We start from the raw sequence: 14,259 nt of genomic DNA on the forward strand, positions 1-14,259 counted from the left end.
AAACCCTAAATACATAATAGTGCAGTAGTAGTACTGAAATGATTGAATGCAAAGCCTTACTACTATGCAATGCCTTGTGTGTTGTCTTGTCTAGCCTGTTTAAACCTCTGCTACAAAGCAGCAATAATGGAATACCCATTTTCATTTTTAATTAAACTTTACATGTTTGGTCCCCAAATTGCATATGGTGTGTTAATGGGGTTTCAATCCTTAACATGTTTGCTCACCAAATTGCAATCAATGTCTATTGTAGATAGCCCACAATATGGATGTAGTATCAATCTCAAAATTTATTTTCCTTTTCTTTACCATTATTTACCCTTCATAGAGATGGATCCAATAAGTTCTACGACCCTAAATTAGGTAAGTAATTGAACTCGTTAAATCGGTGTTAAAACCCAAAATAATATTAGTAATTAATGGTGAGAAAATGAAATTAACCCTTGACCTACTACTATGATATCATATTGAATCACCACTGATTTAACGTTTAAGCTTCAACTATCCTTTACGATAATGATTGTCGCTCCGTTTTTCGTCGTTCGTGTCTTTGTCTATCATTCCAACCCTCAAATTGTTTCTATATATCACATTCATTACGTTTAGTGTTCTCTACCTCCTCACGTAGTGCAAATCACTAAAACTCATCAAGTTACTTCGGTGTCGTTTTTCTCTGATAATCGCTTAACATAGTGTCATGTCGTTGGCTTGCAAGAGCTATTGTGCAGATGGTTGCAAGATTCAAATCTTTTAACTTATTGACGTAGTTGAAAACTTGGGACGGGCTAATATCGGTAGTTGTATTTAGTACCACATGAACTCTGAACCAAAACCAAAATGTATAAAGGATTATTTAATTCATTCCCTTTTAAAATCATTTAACCAAAAAAATTATATCACTCATTTATGAGATAGGTAGATGTTATTATTAAATGTGTTGAAAGCAATCATCCATGAATATGATGTTCCAGTGTGATTAATATTTCCTTTCAATGCTTAATAAAATATTTATGAATCAAAAAAATAAAACAAGGTAAATATTTTTTAACATAATGTTTTCCAAATATGTTTTAGTTAATTTATAAATTTAACCATTCTTTTTTTTATATAACATAAACTATATAATATATCTTACTATCTAAGTTCCTACCGAATTTCACACCAACTTGACAAAAGGTTAGTTAAAAACATGTCACACTGTTTCCCTAATAATATTAATGATAACAAAGACCACAAATCATTATCCATACCAGAAAGTATTCAAAGATTAAATGTAACGGATAACTAAATCTACCATTTAAATTTTCGAAAATATAGATGGTTTTAGGGTTCATATGAGATGACATGAAATGATTAAGTTATGTATGAAATGAACAAAGGTATAACTTGCCATGATTTTAAGCTATAGGGACCTCATGCATGTTGTATGTTAACGTGTATTAGAATACTTCCTCGCCATGATTAGTACGCACGCGTACATTATGATGTTATGTTACAATATTATGTACACCCTAATACTACATGCACCCCCTTCCCTCCATGGCGTTCTGATAGCGTAAGTGTACGTTTGCTGAAGGCTAGGTTTAGGGGGTACGTATGCAAGCTCACTTGAGGTCCATGTGCACGTATATGCATCGTTTGTAGAGAAGTACTACACATCTAATTTATTTTATGAAAGAATAGGTCTCAAACATGATTGCATGTGATTGCATTTCCTAATCAAGTCACGTACTACTCAAGTAAAAGTAAGACATCTCTGTACATATGACGATGTTGTTGTGAAGACCATAGAACCGAAGCTAAGGTAGTTGCATATCTGTACATACGACGATGTTGCTCGAAAGGACATATGACGATGTAGCCTCTCTATTTCATCCAAAAAAAAAAAAAAAGAAAAGAAAAAGTTATTTTGGTAGAGGAGTAAGAAAAAATGAAGTATGGAAAGCAAAGTGTAGGGTTAATAAATAGCATAGGAAGTTGGGTGAAGGATGGTGAAGAGATGGAACAGTTCCCCTTCCTTTTGAATAAGTGGTGTACGTGGTGTGCCCAACCAGAAACCATAAATAAAGGCACCACCCGACTGCCCTCTCAATATTCTGAACAACAAGTGGCAGCAATGGGGTTTGGGGATGCAAGAACTGAATGGATACTCAGATTGTGTGCCATTATTTGCTTGGTTTTGACAGTTTTCTTGATGGGTTTTGACAAGGAAACCACACAGATCTTTGGAGTGGACAAGACAGCCTCTTTCAGAAGTTTGGGTGCTCTCAAGTAAGCCCTTTAAATCATCAACCTTTGTTTCTTTGTTTGTGTTTTGAATTTGTGTGTAACTTTGCAGAGTGATTATGTTTGTGGACTCCATCGCAGCTGCCTACAACATTCTTCAACTCGCCAAATGTTGGATTTCAGCTCACCCAAAACCACCCTTCCAATTACAAACTCACTTTCACTTACCCCTATTCTGGCTTTCCTTCTTCATCGATCAGGTAACACTTGGATAACATATCATATTGTCTTTTTTAGACTTTCTCTTTCCGACTTCGCCTCAAAAATTTTAAAGGGTGTCTACTAAACAAGTTTTCATACCCGTATAAAAAATGTTTCGTTCTATTCCCGTAATCTCACATTTTATAACCTTAATTTTTAAAAATCAAATACATTTTAAATTTTTGTCTCATTTTGGTCTTCCATTTTAATTCTTATATTTTTCAAAGCTCTATTCTGGTCTTTTCACTTTCATTTTATCTTTTTCTTTTTGTTTTCATATTTATCTCATTTCTTTTATCATAATTCAAAGGTAGCCTTAAATTTAATTTGGGTTATGAAATTATCTTAAAATTTTGCAAATAAGAATAAAAAGATCACTTTTTAAAAAAAATTATATATTTCACATAAATAATATCATATAATATGTCCAATTAGGCCCCCAAACTATTTTCCTTTTTTTTTTTTTTTTCTCCTTACATATATATATATATAAATAATAAAAGTAGTTTGAACTGACATTTGGCAGGCGGGTGCTTACCTAACATTTGCGGCAAACACGGCGGGGATGGAGGCGGCGTTTGTGGCGGTGAGGGGCAACCAGGAGTTCCAGTGGATGAAGCTGTGCAACAGATTCCACAGATATTGCTACCAAGCTGCCGGAGCTTTCCTTTGTGGCTATGCAGCTGTCCTTACAATGCTTCTCATCTCCTTCCTCTCTGCTTTCAACTTGTTTAGGCATTACTCACCAAACCATTTCCTGCGCCTCAAACCCAACAACAACTGAATTCTTCTCCTTTTCTCTTAACCTTCCAACATTTGTGCACTTGTGTCTACAACTCTAGGTTAGCGTATTGTAACGTGTACGTGTGCACCCGGTTCCACTTACACAACCTTATTCTTAGTACGGGTATATAGTTACGAACAACTTGTTTTATTTAGATTGGGAATAAGATATGAGATTATGCAACCGTGTTCTTTCGCTCAAATTTTTAATTAGTTACCAACCATGTAATAATTTGGAGCGTGCAGATTCAAATCTCTCATTTTTTTAGAGTGAAGTAGCGGATTATTATTAGATTTAGAGATGTTCAAAAAATTCGATGATCGAAAAATCTTATCATGTTATAAATTCTCAACTTATTTTTGTGGGTATTCAAGTAGGGGATTATCGGTAGAGAATTCACGAGAAACTTTTTTTCTATTTATTATTCTTTTAAAAAATTATATAAATTTTTTTTAACAAATTAATATATTTCATAATCAAATATGCTTAAATATTATAATCAGAGTCTCAGTAGCATGAATTTTCTTCAATAATAAAAAATAAATTGAAATTAACGGGTAAATTCTTACGTTGAGCTACAAAATTTAATTAAACAATTAAAAATAAATAACTAAATATTTTACCGACTAATATCATATTTTTATTTTAAAAAATTTAATAAATAATAAAAAAAAGATCTAAATTAATTCAATTAAAAAAATTAATGGTTGAGTTGAGATTATTATTTAATAAGAGTTATTTGAGTTGAAAATTTTTCGAGTCGGATTGAATTTAGAAAATGTCACAACTGGGTCCAATTCAACTTGTAAACACCCTTAATTTGATTTAAATAATTATGGTGACTTTTTTTTTACAATAATAGAAAAAAAAATTGATATAATTGATTGAAAAAAATAATTCACTTTAAAAGGTAGCTAGGCTGCAACAAGATAGTGCAGCGTGCGCCTAAAGTTTTACTCCACAAATAATTCACCATGGGTTAGGCCCACTTTTGATCCTGTTTATTAATGTTTTTTTTTTTTTTTTGGTTTATTTAGTAGCACAATATTATTATATATAATTCACTTCAAATATTTAGATAATGTTTGTATCTCTCATATATGTATTTTATTCGACCACAAAAATTAAGAATAACTCATATTAATTGGAGAGGAGAACGAAACATTTTTTTTTTTATAAGGATGTGGAAAATTTTTTATATTAAACATGTTTTAAAAATCTTAAAGAAAAATCTAAAAATTAAAAACAAAGAGGATAATATTTGATAGCGGTGAGCTTAAGTTGTCACAAATAGACATTTTGTGTAACATTTAGACGTATAATAAAGTAAGAAAGTGGAGATAAATTACATATTATTCACAACAAATTAAGAAACCCATCTTCTTAATTTAGAATCATCCTCTTTCTCTCTTCAATACATTTTGTTTTTGAGAGAGAAACTCAAAGTTATGTGGATATTGTAAATTTTATAAGTCCATTGGTTGAGTGACCAACTCTAATTTAAAACGCACCATTCTCCAATTGAGCTTTTAACACTTTCCTCAAGATCTTGCCTGAAGGAGCAACTGGAATTGAGTCCACAAAGAAAACCTTCCTGATTTTCTTGTAATATATAACCTGCAACCATAACAACCACCAAACGTTCTCGTGACAAATATATTGCTTAACTTTACAACAAAAAAGGAGCTTTTTCGACCATGGCTCCAACCACGGTGATTCATGATTTGGCTAACTAAAACGGTTGATAAAGATGCTGGTTGGGTTTAGAACATCGTGAGACAATTCGGTTCCTGTCTATCGGTGAGATCCCACATTGGTTGAGGAGGAAAACTAAATATTTTTTATAAAAGTTTGGAAACCTCTCCCTAACAGATTTAGCTATTTTAAAAACTTTGAAGGAAAGTCGAAAAGGATGGCCCAAAGAGGATAATATCACCTACCGGTGGGTTTGGGTCGTTATAAATGATATTAAAGTCAAACATCGAGTGATAAGTCTTGAAGGGGGGGTGAACACGAAGGGGTGTGCTAGCAAGGACGCTGGGCTCTAAAAGGGGGTGGATTGAAGGGTTGCACATCGGTTGGAAAAAGGAATAAGTGCCAGCGAGGATGCTTGACCCGGAAGAGAGATAGATTGTGAGATCTCACATGCGTTGGGAAAGAGAACGAAGCTTTCTTTACAAGAATGTGAAAACCTATTCTTAACGGACGCGTTTTAAAAACCTTAAAAGAAACCCCGAAAGGAAAGCTCAAAGAGAACAATATCTCCTACCGGTGAGCTTGGGTCGTTATAAATGATATTAAAGCCAAACATTGGGCAATGTGCTAGCGAGGAGGCTAAGCCTTGAAGGAGATGAACACAAAGTGGTGTGCTAGCAAGGACGTTGGGCCTCGAAAAGGGGTGGATTGGAGGGTCCCACACCGATTGGAGAAGGGAACGAGTGACTCAAGCCCACCACTAACAGATATTATGAAATCTCACATCGGTTAAGAAGATAACAAAACTTTCTTTATAAGAGTGTGAAAATATAAAGAGCTACGAGGGTCGGAAAAAATATAAAAAATAAAAACACTAACCTGATCAGAAATATACTTCTTGATATCATCCTCACTAATCTTGGAGCCTTTAGATCTAACAACAAATGCAGCCGGGATCTCTCCAGCTGCTTCATCTTCCATTCTATGAACCATCAAACCAATTTGTTTCCATAATCATAATCACAATCACAATCACAATCACAATCATGTTCACGTGCAAACTTACGGTACGACAGCAGCAGAAGAAACATTAGGGTTTGAAGTCAAGAGAGCTTCAAGCTCAGCTGGGGCCACTTGATATCCTTTGTATTTGATCAGTTCCTTCAGTCGATCGACGATGAAGATCTCGTCGTCGTCGTCGATGAACCCCAAGTCTCCAGTGTGGAGCCACCCATTCTTGTCTATAGTCTTCTCTGTGGCTTCTTTGTTATTAAGGTAACCTGGTTTATGATTAAGCTTCTAATTTAGCCCATTATAAATTATACCTCATCTTGTTTTATAAAAATAATTAATTATTTAATTTTGTTCACATTATTATATTTTACGTGCCTTATTAATTCAACACATTATTTATTATTTTATGGATCATATTTAGGCCTACATCTGACCTCAATAAATAGATAGAGGCATTTATTATTTTTCTGTCACATATTTATTTGAAAAATTAATTATCTTCTACCATATTCAGGGCTTCCATTTAATATTTGTCGTGTCGTGTCGTGTCGTGTCGTGGGGTCTACCGACGTTAAAAATAATAATTTATAAAGCTGACATGGATTGTGGGACTTGCCTTTCATGATCTGGGAGCCACGTATGCAGATCTCACCAGGGTGATTACGTGGCAAAGATACACCAGTTTCAGGGTGTATGATCTTCATCTCAGCGTTCCTTACGACGGTCCCGCACGCACCTGATTTAAACTCGAACGGCTCCTTTGCGAAACCCAGACACATCGACAGAACCGGACCGGCCTCCGTCATCCCATATCCCTGCCCATTCAAAATTTTTTTTTTTTTAATTACATTAAATATTATATTTTATGCTTATTTTTATTTTAATTATTATTTTCCTCTTGTCTTGGAAAAGAAATTAAATATAAAATTAAACTTGCTTTATAACATTTAAATTTTATTAAATTGGATCATACACTTCGGAATTTCAATAATATCAAATTAGGCATAATTTGAAGTTTAATTAATGTATAATGATTAAATTGTTTTGAACGCAGTAAAAAAAGATCGCATTAAATATTATATTCTTCGAAGTTAATATTTAAAAATTTAAAAGTTGAACTCAAGTAATTTTTATGGAAAAATCAATTTAAAATAAAATAATTAAGAGTTTATAGACTATTCAAGTCGAATTAAACTAAGATTTATTATAAAGATTAAAATAATAATAATAATTTAACCAAAAACTATTAAGAAATTTTGACTTGGAAAAAAAATAATTAATATCCCACTTTATAAAAAAAAAATACCTTGGTATCGTTTGAATTGTTCTTCGGGTTCACAAATGAAATTATTTTTATATTTGTATGAAAATTAGAAAATACGGAAATAAATAAAATAAAAATCAAATCCATTTCAAAAGTCAACATTAAACATTATACTTTAAAATACAAAAATTTAAATTAGAAATTAACCACCAAGTTGCCCACCAACATCTCAGTTTTCTCTCCTAATTTAAATATTTTTGTAAATATATATTGACTTTAATATTAATCATACTCCAACAATAATGGTAATACTATATATTTAAAATATATTTATAATGTTTTTTTTATAAATATTTTAATAAAACAAATTGAAGAATTGTTTTTTATTTTATATTTTGTGTGTACAATTGTAAATTAAAATAAAAGAAAATTAAAGAATTACCTGTCCAAGCGTGGCGTTGGGAAGTCTGGCCTTGACGGTATCTTCCAGGGCCTTGCCCATGGGGGCAGCACCCGACATGACGATTCTGATGGACGACAAGTCGTAACGGTGGATGTCGGGGTTTTTGGCGAAGTCCAAGACGATGGGAGGGACGAAGGGGGCTATAGTGGCTTTGTGGGTCTGAATGAGGCGGAGAAGAGACGACATGTCGTATTTTTGGAGGATGAGAATGGCCGCGCCGACACGTAGTCCGCAGAGGAGAACGGAATTGAGAGAGTAGATATGGAATAATGGAAGAAGACATATAAGCACGTCGTTGCTGTTTAAGTCCACATTTGGATTCTCTCCGTCCACCTGCAAAATTTAACGGTCAAATATTTGAAATTTCAAATTTTCCGGCGGTCGCAACGGTGACCGAAGTAAGGAATACATCTCTATTGACACGAAGGCTTTTAAAGAAGCCCAGTAAATAATATCATATAATTGGAGAGAGTAGTAATTTTTAACAGGTTTTTACTGACCTGTTGAGCAATGCTTGTAACGAGAGATTTGTGTGTGAGCATAACGCCTTTAGGAACTCCGGTGGTTCCAGACGAGAACGGAAGAGCCACAACATCGTTGGAGTTAATTTTCACCGCCGGAATTTCATTTTCATCGGCCTCTAAGATCTCGGAGAATCTCAGGCAACCCACCGGCGGGGAATCCGTACATATAATTTTCACCCCATTTTCCACCGCAAATTCCCGAACTTTCTCCACAAATTCCGCTTGCGTAATTATAACCTTCGGCCTCGCCGTGGCCGCCTGTTTCTTGATCTCCGCCGGCTTGTATAATGGATTTGCGGTGGTGCTAATGGCGCCGGCATAGGACGCGCCAAGGAAGGCGAAGACGAATTCAGGGCTGTTCTGTAGTAGAAGCATTATGACATCGCCTTGTCCGACACCGATCTTGCTTAGACCGGTGGCAACGCGTCTGGCGGCTAGGTCGACCGCGGCGTAGGTGTGGATTTGGCCGGTGGCAGCGTTGATTAGGCAGGGGCGGTGGTGGAATTGGGAGAGGTGTTCGAAGCAGTAGGTGTGGAGGGGGAGGTGGTTTGGGATGTAGATGTCGGGGAGCTTTGATCGGAAGATGAAATCCTGGGCGTTGGTAAGTTGAGAATCCATCGGTTTTGGGTGTTTGGATGGCGAGAAAATTAGGAGGATGAGAGAATTTGGTTCGATGGGGTTCTTGAAATTTTGGTTTAGTTTTTGTGAGCAACGCTTTTGGTGCCAAGTAATATGGAGTAGGTGGTGATACAGGTGGAGTTGATGAAATGGAGTTTGACGTTAATTTTATACATTTTTATTCTCCTTTTCAAATACCTAAAAAAAAAAAAAAAAAATTATTTTGTTCCATCTGATCTAGTTTGAGAGAACCCGTAAATTAACCCAACCTAAACAAGTTCATTGTTCCGTTCAAATAGTACAAGTTGGATTTAGTTGACCAGATTTTTCGAATCACGTCATTATTATTTCCAACTAGCAATTCTTGACATTAATTCAATTGTATCTATGATATTACTCGTTCCATATTGAGTGAGGAAAGCTACCCCAAAACAATCCTAGATTACGAGTAGAATCAGATTGGGAGGGAGGCAACGACCGATAATCTTTAGAGTAATGCAACTCTAAAATGTCGATGACTTGTGGTACAAGGAGGAGAAAATTAAAAATGAAAAATATGAACGTATAATAATAAGAATAAGTTAAGGTCAATCATGTGAAAATATTTGATAATGAAATAAATTATACAAATAAATGAAAATGGTCCAAAAATCCGTGGTTGGTGAGAAAGTGAAAGGTGCAGAGACCACGTTTGTCCAATAGGCAATCATATGCGCCACGTAGGATTACAAAACGTCGTCGTGGCGCTCTCCTAAATACAAATCCTAAACGACAAGTTTTGCACTGAAATCGTTTATTGTTGCCACGTGGATATTAGTTGTATTTAGTTCAATGATAATTAGTTTTCTTTCGTTTTCACCCAAATAAAAATGTACAAAATTTTGATTAATAAGAAGGGGTTGATTGTAATTTTCATAAAATATTTTTAGGTTTCAAATTTTATCCCGAGAGTGAGACCTAAACTAGTTAGTGTACTAAATTCAACCAAAATTACGTCATAGACTATTGGATTGTTGTTTGTAAAAAAATTAATTGACGTTTGTGTACGATCATCTAAAGTTATAATTTAAACAGTGTCGATATGAACAAATAAGAAATTGGTGATTCTCCAATTAAGAAAAATCTGTGATTCTCCAATTAAAAAAAAGATTGAAAAGACCCTCTCGAGCTTTTCTCTTTCATTTGCCAGTTCCAAATCTGCATTGTTAGTCAATTGCTGCACCATTTTTCTAAGAGGATATCGAGATGAGGTGAGATATCACCGAGGAGGCCAAGTTAAAGAAGATAAGGCGAGTGAATAAGGTCCGAAACCCAATATGAGAACATTTATGTTCGTGGCTGGACCAGAAAAAGATGTGGGAGCAATGTCACTCGATCACAAAAAAAGACGCACGAAAGGATAAATTCTTTCCCTCTCTTTCCCTTTCTGTCAATTACTTGGTATTTTTTTTCTTCTTCGCCCTTCCCTGTCCAGCTCAAGCTTATTAAAAAAAAGATTTTTTTTCAGAAAGCGTTTCGCCCCTTAGTCTTGGACATTTTGGCGAGACTTTCCCTGCCCTCCTAGGGATTTCAGTCACGAATCCCCAACTTCTCACTCCCACCGCCCGGCCGCTTCTCTATGGTACTAGTTGTTCCTTCATTAATAGGTTCACGATTCGACTTTGATCATTATGGACTGGTACCAAGATCTAGTCCTAGATAGGCAGACTTAATTTTAACAACGAGTAAGGTAACACTGAAAATGACTCCTTCTTTAGTAAGATTATATGAGCAAATGCCTGAACCTTCTCATCTTTCAAAGACTACGAGTGTGATAGGAGCATCGGTCGACAAAAAGCCTGTTCATGCTGCTTCGGCGGCGCTTTTTCGCCTTCTCTTCCCTCTAAGCGGGAGGGCTAGTGGACACGGGGAGGGAGCTGGCGAAGCGTGTCGTTCGTAACACAAAGAAAGAGACCACCGGTCTATTGCTCTTTCCTTGTGCCTATTTTGCCGTAGGAGGTTGGTTTACAGGTACAACCTTTGTAACTTCATGGTATACCCATACATTGGCAAGTTCCTATTTGGAAGGATGCAACTTCTTAATCGCTGCAATTTCGACTCCTGCTAATAGTTTAGCACATATGACTCGACATTTTCAATGCAACATAGAAAATTTAATAAAATGTGAAGAAAACGAGACAAGGTTCCGTCTAAAAAGCAATTGACAATTTTTGGGTCGAAATCTTTTTTTTTTTTTTTGGATTAATGAATTTTAATAATATATTCAATAAATACATAGTTCAACACGAAATCCATTGGTGTCGTGTACAAAAATTGCAAGAGGTTTTCAACTTTTTAATATGAAATTCTTATATGAATGATTAGATTATGTCATGGATAATATTTTTATTGAAAAAATGAAAGGCAAAAAACATCTCGTTAAAATATCTTCGTGATAGTTAGCGTGTAAAGTTATAAAAATAAAACACATTAATTAATAATTTGATTGGATTAAATTTCATATAATATTTTTGGTGAGATTTATTTTGTTATAAAAATAAATATGCTAATACATTTAGAAATCAATATAATAGAATATTATCGTACACTTTCACCTAACAAAATCCGTTGACTTTTTAGTTGGTTTGAAATAATATAATAAAATAAAATTGATTCCCCTATTTAGTTTTATTTTGTAGATATTAATTTTCAATTTATTTTTTGTGAAAATTTTTAAAATAAGTTTTTCGATGTTGGTCAAAACGTTGACCAACCCAACGTAGTAAAACGTTTTTTACAAGTTACATTGAAGTGTTATTTATTTAATTATTTTGCAAAGATTCACTTTAGGGTAAATAAGGGGAAGATTTCCTCTCATAAATGGTTAAATTAATAAACAAAAATTTATAAAAATGCTTATAATTTTCATTTTATTATATATGTTTTTTTTTTTTTTTTTTATAAACTCATAGATATTTAAAAATATAAAAAATTTGATACATTATTTGGTATATTTAAAAATACGTGCATCCCACCTAACTTGGTTTACTTGGCTTATTAAAATTCTTCCAACAACTTAATACGCAACTTGAGGGAATTTTTAATAAATGTAGATTGGGATGGAGGCGTTTTGAAGGAATTGGAAGAGAGGGTCGAGGAGGTAGAGATGAGTCCGGCTGATATTAGTGAGATATTCACGTCGGGTGAGAAGAGAACGAAAAGATTATATACAAATATGTGAAAACTTTTTTCTAGTAGATGCATTTTAAAATTGTGAAGTTGACGGTCATACCCAACAAGTCAAAGCAAACAATATCTACTGACTATGGATTTAGACTTATTACAAATTGACGTGGAAAAAAAGAAAACTTTATCATTCTTATCTTTGCCCGATGTCGGTTACAAACTTTAAAACAACGTAATAAATTTACTGACATTTTATAATAAAAAATATAATAGAATGTTTATGTTAATAAACTTTAATTATTAATTTTTCACCCTTTTTATTTATTTATTTATTTATATATATATATATATCTAAAAAGTTGGCCGAGAAAGGATTTGAGTGAGGGAATCAAGAAATCTCTCTCCCACCTTCACCTTTTCACGGGTGAAATGAATATCTCTAATTCAAGCTTATTCTCTATGCTAATTCAAACTTATTCTCTCGTACATATGTCAACAAGATATTGACTTTTATCGGTAATGAATACAAAGAGTTGACAATTCTATTTATTCCAATGATCTTGCTTAAATTGATAGGAAAAAAAACAACGTTACCAGAATCTAAAATTCTTGCAGACGGTCAAAAATTGACATATCGAGTCTAAAACCAAAGGTGACAAATCGAATTCTTAATTTGAAGGTTGTATTAATTTAAAATTTTCCACTAATATAATTTTTTTAAAATAAAAAAATAATGAAAATGTTAACTTTTATGAATATTTAATTGAAACAAGTAATTCAAAATCAAATATTAGTTTATGAAATTGTAGTCTAAATTCTTTGGAAAAAGCGTTAAAAAAGAGTTAAAGATTTTTTTTTTATAACTTTGAAAAATAAAATATCTAAAAAGAATGATATAGAAATATTAAAAAACGGTAATTCTTTTTAGATAAGTTATTAAATATTAAATATTTCAATTTTCATTGGTCACAAAATTTTCCATTTATTTTCGAGTTGAGGATCAGATTTGTTGAGGGAGGTTTTTGATAGCACATGGTGATAGTATTGTTTGATTAATCTATAGGCCTAGTTGTGAGGATACTATGTGAGAACGATTAGGAGTAGTTAACTAATCTCTAATACTGCACTTGTTTCGAGTGATAAGGGTCCACATAGCAGAGGCACAAAGGGATTATACAACTTGAGGACTATTAAAGGATCGTATGTCAATCTTTAATAGTGAAATTGTCTCAATAGACATGGTCCACATTTGTACTGAATGAGTTTAATGATAAAGGTCGTGCCCTAGATACATTTGATACACACGGACAATAGGTTATTATGTAGAGATTGTTAGAGCATCTCCATCTATCCGCGAGTAGAGAACCTATTTTGAGGAACAAGAGTGCACAATCCACATAATATTGAGACAGTCGACAAGAACAAGAGTCATCCACTCATCTCTAGTAATAAATTGTTTCGTACAATATGTGCGTGCGTGCGTGTTGGTTGTCATGGTCATGCTCGTCCAAGGCGTGTTGCCCATAGCTGCATGCCCATGACAAGTCAAACCCTTGTCATGTCTTTTCATTCTCGTGTTTTTCTTTTTTGTAGTTCTAGAGCGTATGACACCTCAAAAATATAATGTCTAGGCCTGCCAGACATGAAATGTCTCAGAATGTATTACAGGGGATATGACTAGTTGTCAACTTCTCCCTACCCAAGGTTATATGTGCGAAGCCGTTGTTATCTCTCTCTACCCAAGGTTATATATGCTAAGCCGTTGTTATCTCTCTCTACCCAAGGTTATATATGCTAAGTCGTTGTTATCTCTCTCTTGCTTGCTTATATAACGTCTCTTTCAAAAATCTCTCTCTCTCCTCATTTTCTAAAACCTTCTTTTAAAACCGAAGTTAGAGGCTCGATCATACGTCGCTTGGCCGTAGGCGACACAGGAACAAATTGGCTTAGCTCACTTATCGATGGCCAGTGAGTGTCGCACAATTGCTAGTCCGTTGCCTTCAAAAGTGCGATTGTGTCACTGGTTATATGAAACTAATGATAATGATTGAGATGATAAGATGTAAATAACTTTTAATAAGATGTATTAAAATTGAAAGATATACATCATTCAACGACTCATCTTTTCATGTCATAAAAAACACTTTTCAAAAGACATCTCAAAGCCGCCCTCATTCTTAATGTTAGGCCATTTTGGGGTTGATTTTGAACAAGTCACCAAGCGGTAAACTCTATATAAATGGGT

The 14,259-nt window shown here is 34.1% G+C and overlaps 2 protein-coding genes across 3 annotated transcripts; one reads left to right on the forward strand and one right to left on the reverse strand.

Annotated features, from left to right (window-relative positions):
• The first annotated feature begins 2,015 nt into the window (after positions 1 to 2,015).
• Positions 2,016 to 3,450, forward strand: LOC111436264 (CASP-like protein 2C1). 2 transcript variants are annotated; one of them, XM_023074011.1, is made up of 3 exons: positions 2,016 to 2,271; positions 2,368 to 2,486; positions 3,014 to 3,248. In XM_023074011.1, exons 1-3 carry the CDS (start codon positions 2,117 to 2,119, stop codon positions 3,220 to 3,222), a joined length of 483 nt encoding a protein of 160 aa, XP_022929779.1. In that variant the 5' UTR covers positions 2,016 to 2,116; the 3' UTR covers positions 3,223 to 3,248. The 2 variants fall into 2 exon arrangements, with proteins under 2 accessions (XP_022929779.1, XP_022929778.1); XM_023074010.1 differs by having other exon boundaries at positions 2,024 to 2,271; positions 2,339 to 2,486; positions 3,014 to 3,450.
• Positions 3,451 to 4,601: 1,151 nt separating this feature from the next.
• On the reverse strand, positions 4,602 to 8,970 carry LOC111436262 (4-coumarate--CoA ligase 2-like). Its single transcript, XM_023074008.1, has 6 exons — positions 8,208 to 8,970; positions 7,687 to 8,040; positions 6,597 to 6,795; positions 6,033 to 6,246; positions 5,846 to 5,948; positions 4,602 to 4,888 (listed from the first exon to the last, which is right to left on the reverse strand). The coding sequence occupies exons 1-6, from the start codon at positions 8,847 to 8,849 to the stop codon at positions 4,772 to 4,774; spliced, it is 1,629 nt and encodes a 542-aa protein (XP_022929776.1). The 5' UTR covers positions 8,850 to 8,970; the 3' UTR covers positions 4,602 to 4,771.
• Between the last annotated feature and the right edge of the window lie 5,289 nt (positions 8,971 to 14,259).

The sequence above is a fragment of the Cucurbita moschata genome, unplaced genomic scaffold (genome assembly GCF_002738365.1).
Source record: "Cucurbita moschata cultivar Rifu unplaced genomic scaffold, Cmos_1.0 Cmo_Scf00052, whole genome shotgun sequence".
Classification (NCBI taxonomy): Eukaryota; Viridiplantae; Streptophyta; class Magnoliopsida; order Cucurbitales; family Cucurbitaceae; genus Cucurbita; species Cucurbita moschata.

Coding starts and splice junctions, on each gene's coding strand:
- LOC111436264 (XM_023074010.1), top strand. CDS start 2,117: ATGGGGTTTGGGGATGCAAGAACTGAATGGATACTCAGATTGTGTGCC. Junction 2,272..2,338: donor AGAAGTTTGGGTGCTCTCAA/GTAAGCCCTTTA, acceptor GTAACTTTGCAG/AGTGATTATGTTTGTGGACT. Junction 2,487..3,013: donor TTTCCTTCTTCATCGATCAG/GTAACACTTGGA, acceptor GACATTTGGCAG/GCGGGTGCTTACCTAACATT.
- LOC111436262 (XM_023074008.1), bottom strand. CDS start 8,849: ATGGATTCTCAACTTACCAACGCCCAGGATTTCATCTTCCGATCAAAG. Junction 8,041..8,207: donor TTACAAGCATTGCTCAACAG/GTCAGTAAAAAC, acceptor TAAATTTTGCAG/GTGGACGGAGAGAATCCAAA. Junction 6,247..6,596: donor TGGCTCCCAGATCATGAAAG/GCAAGTCCCACA, acceptor ATCATAAACCAG/GTTACCTTAATAACAAAGAA.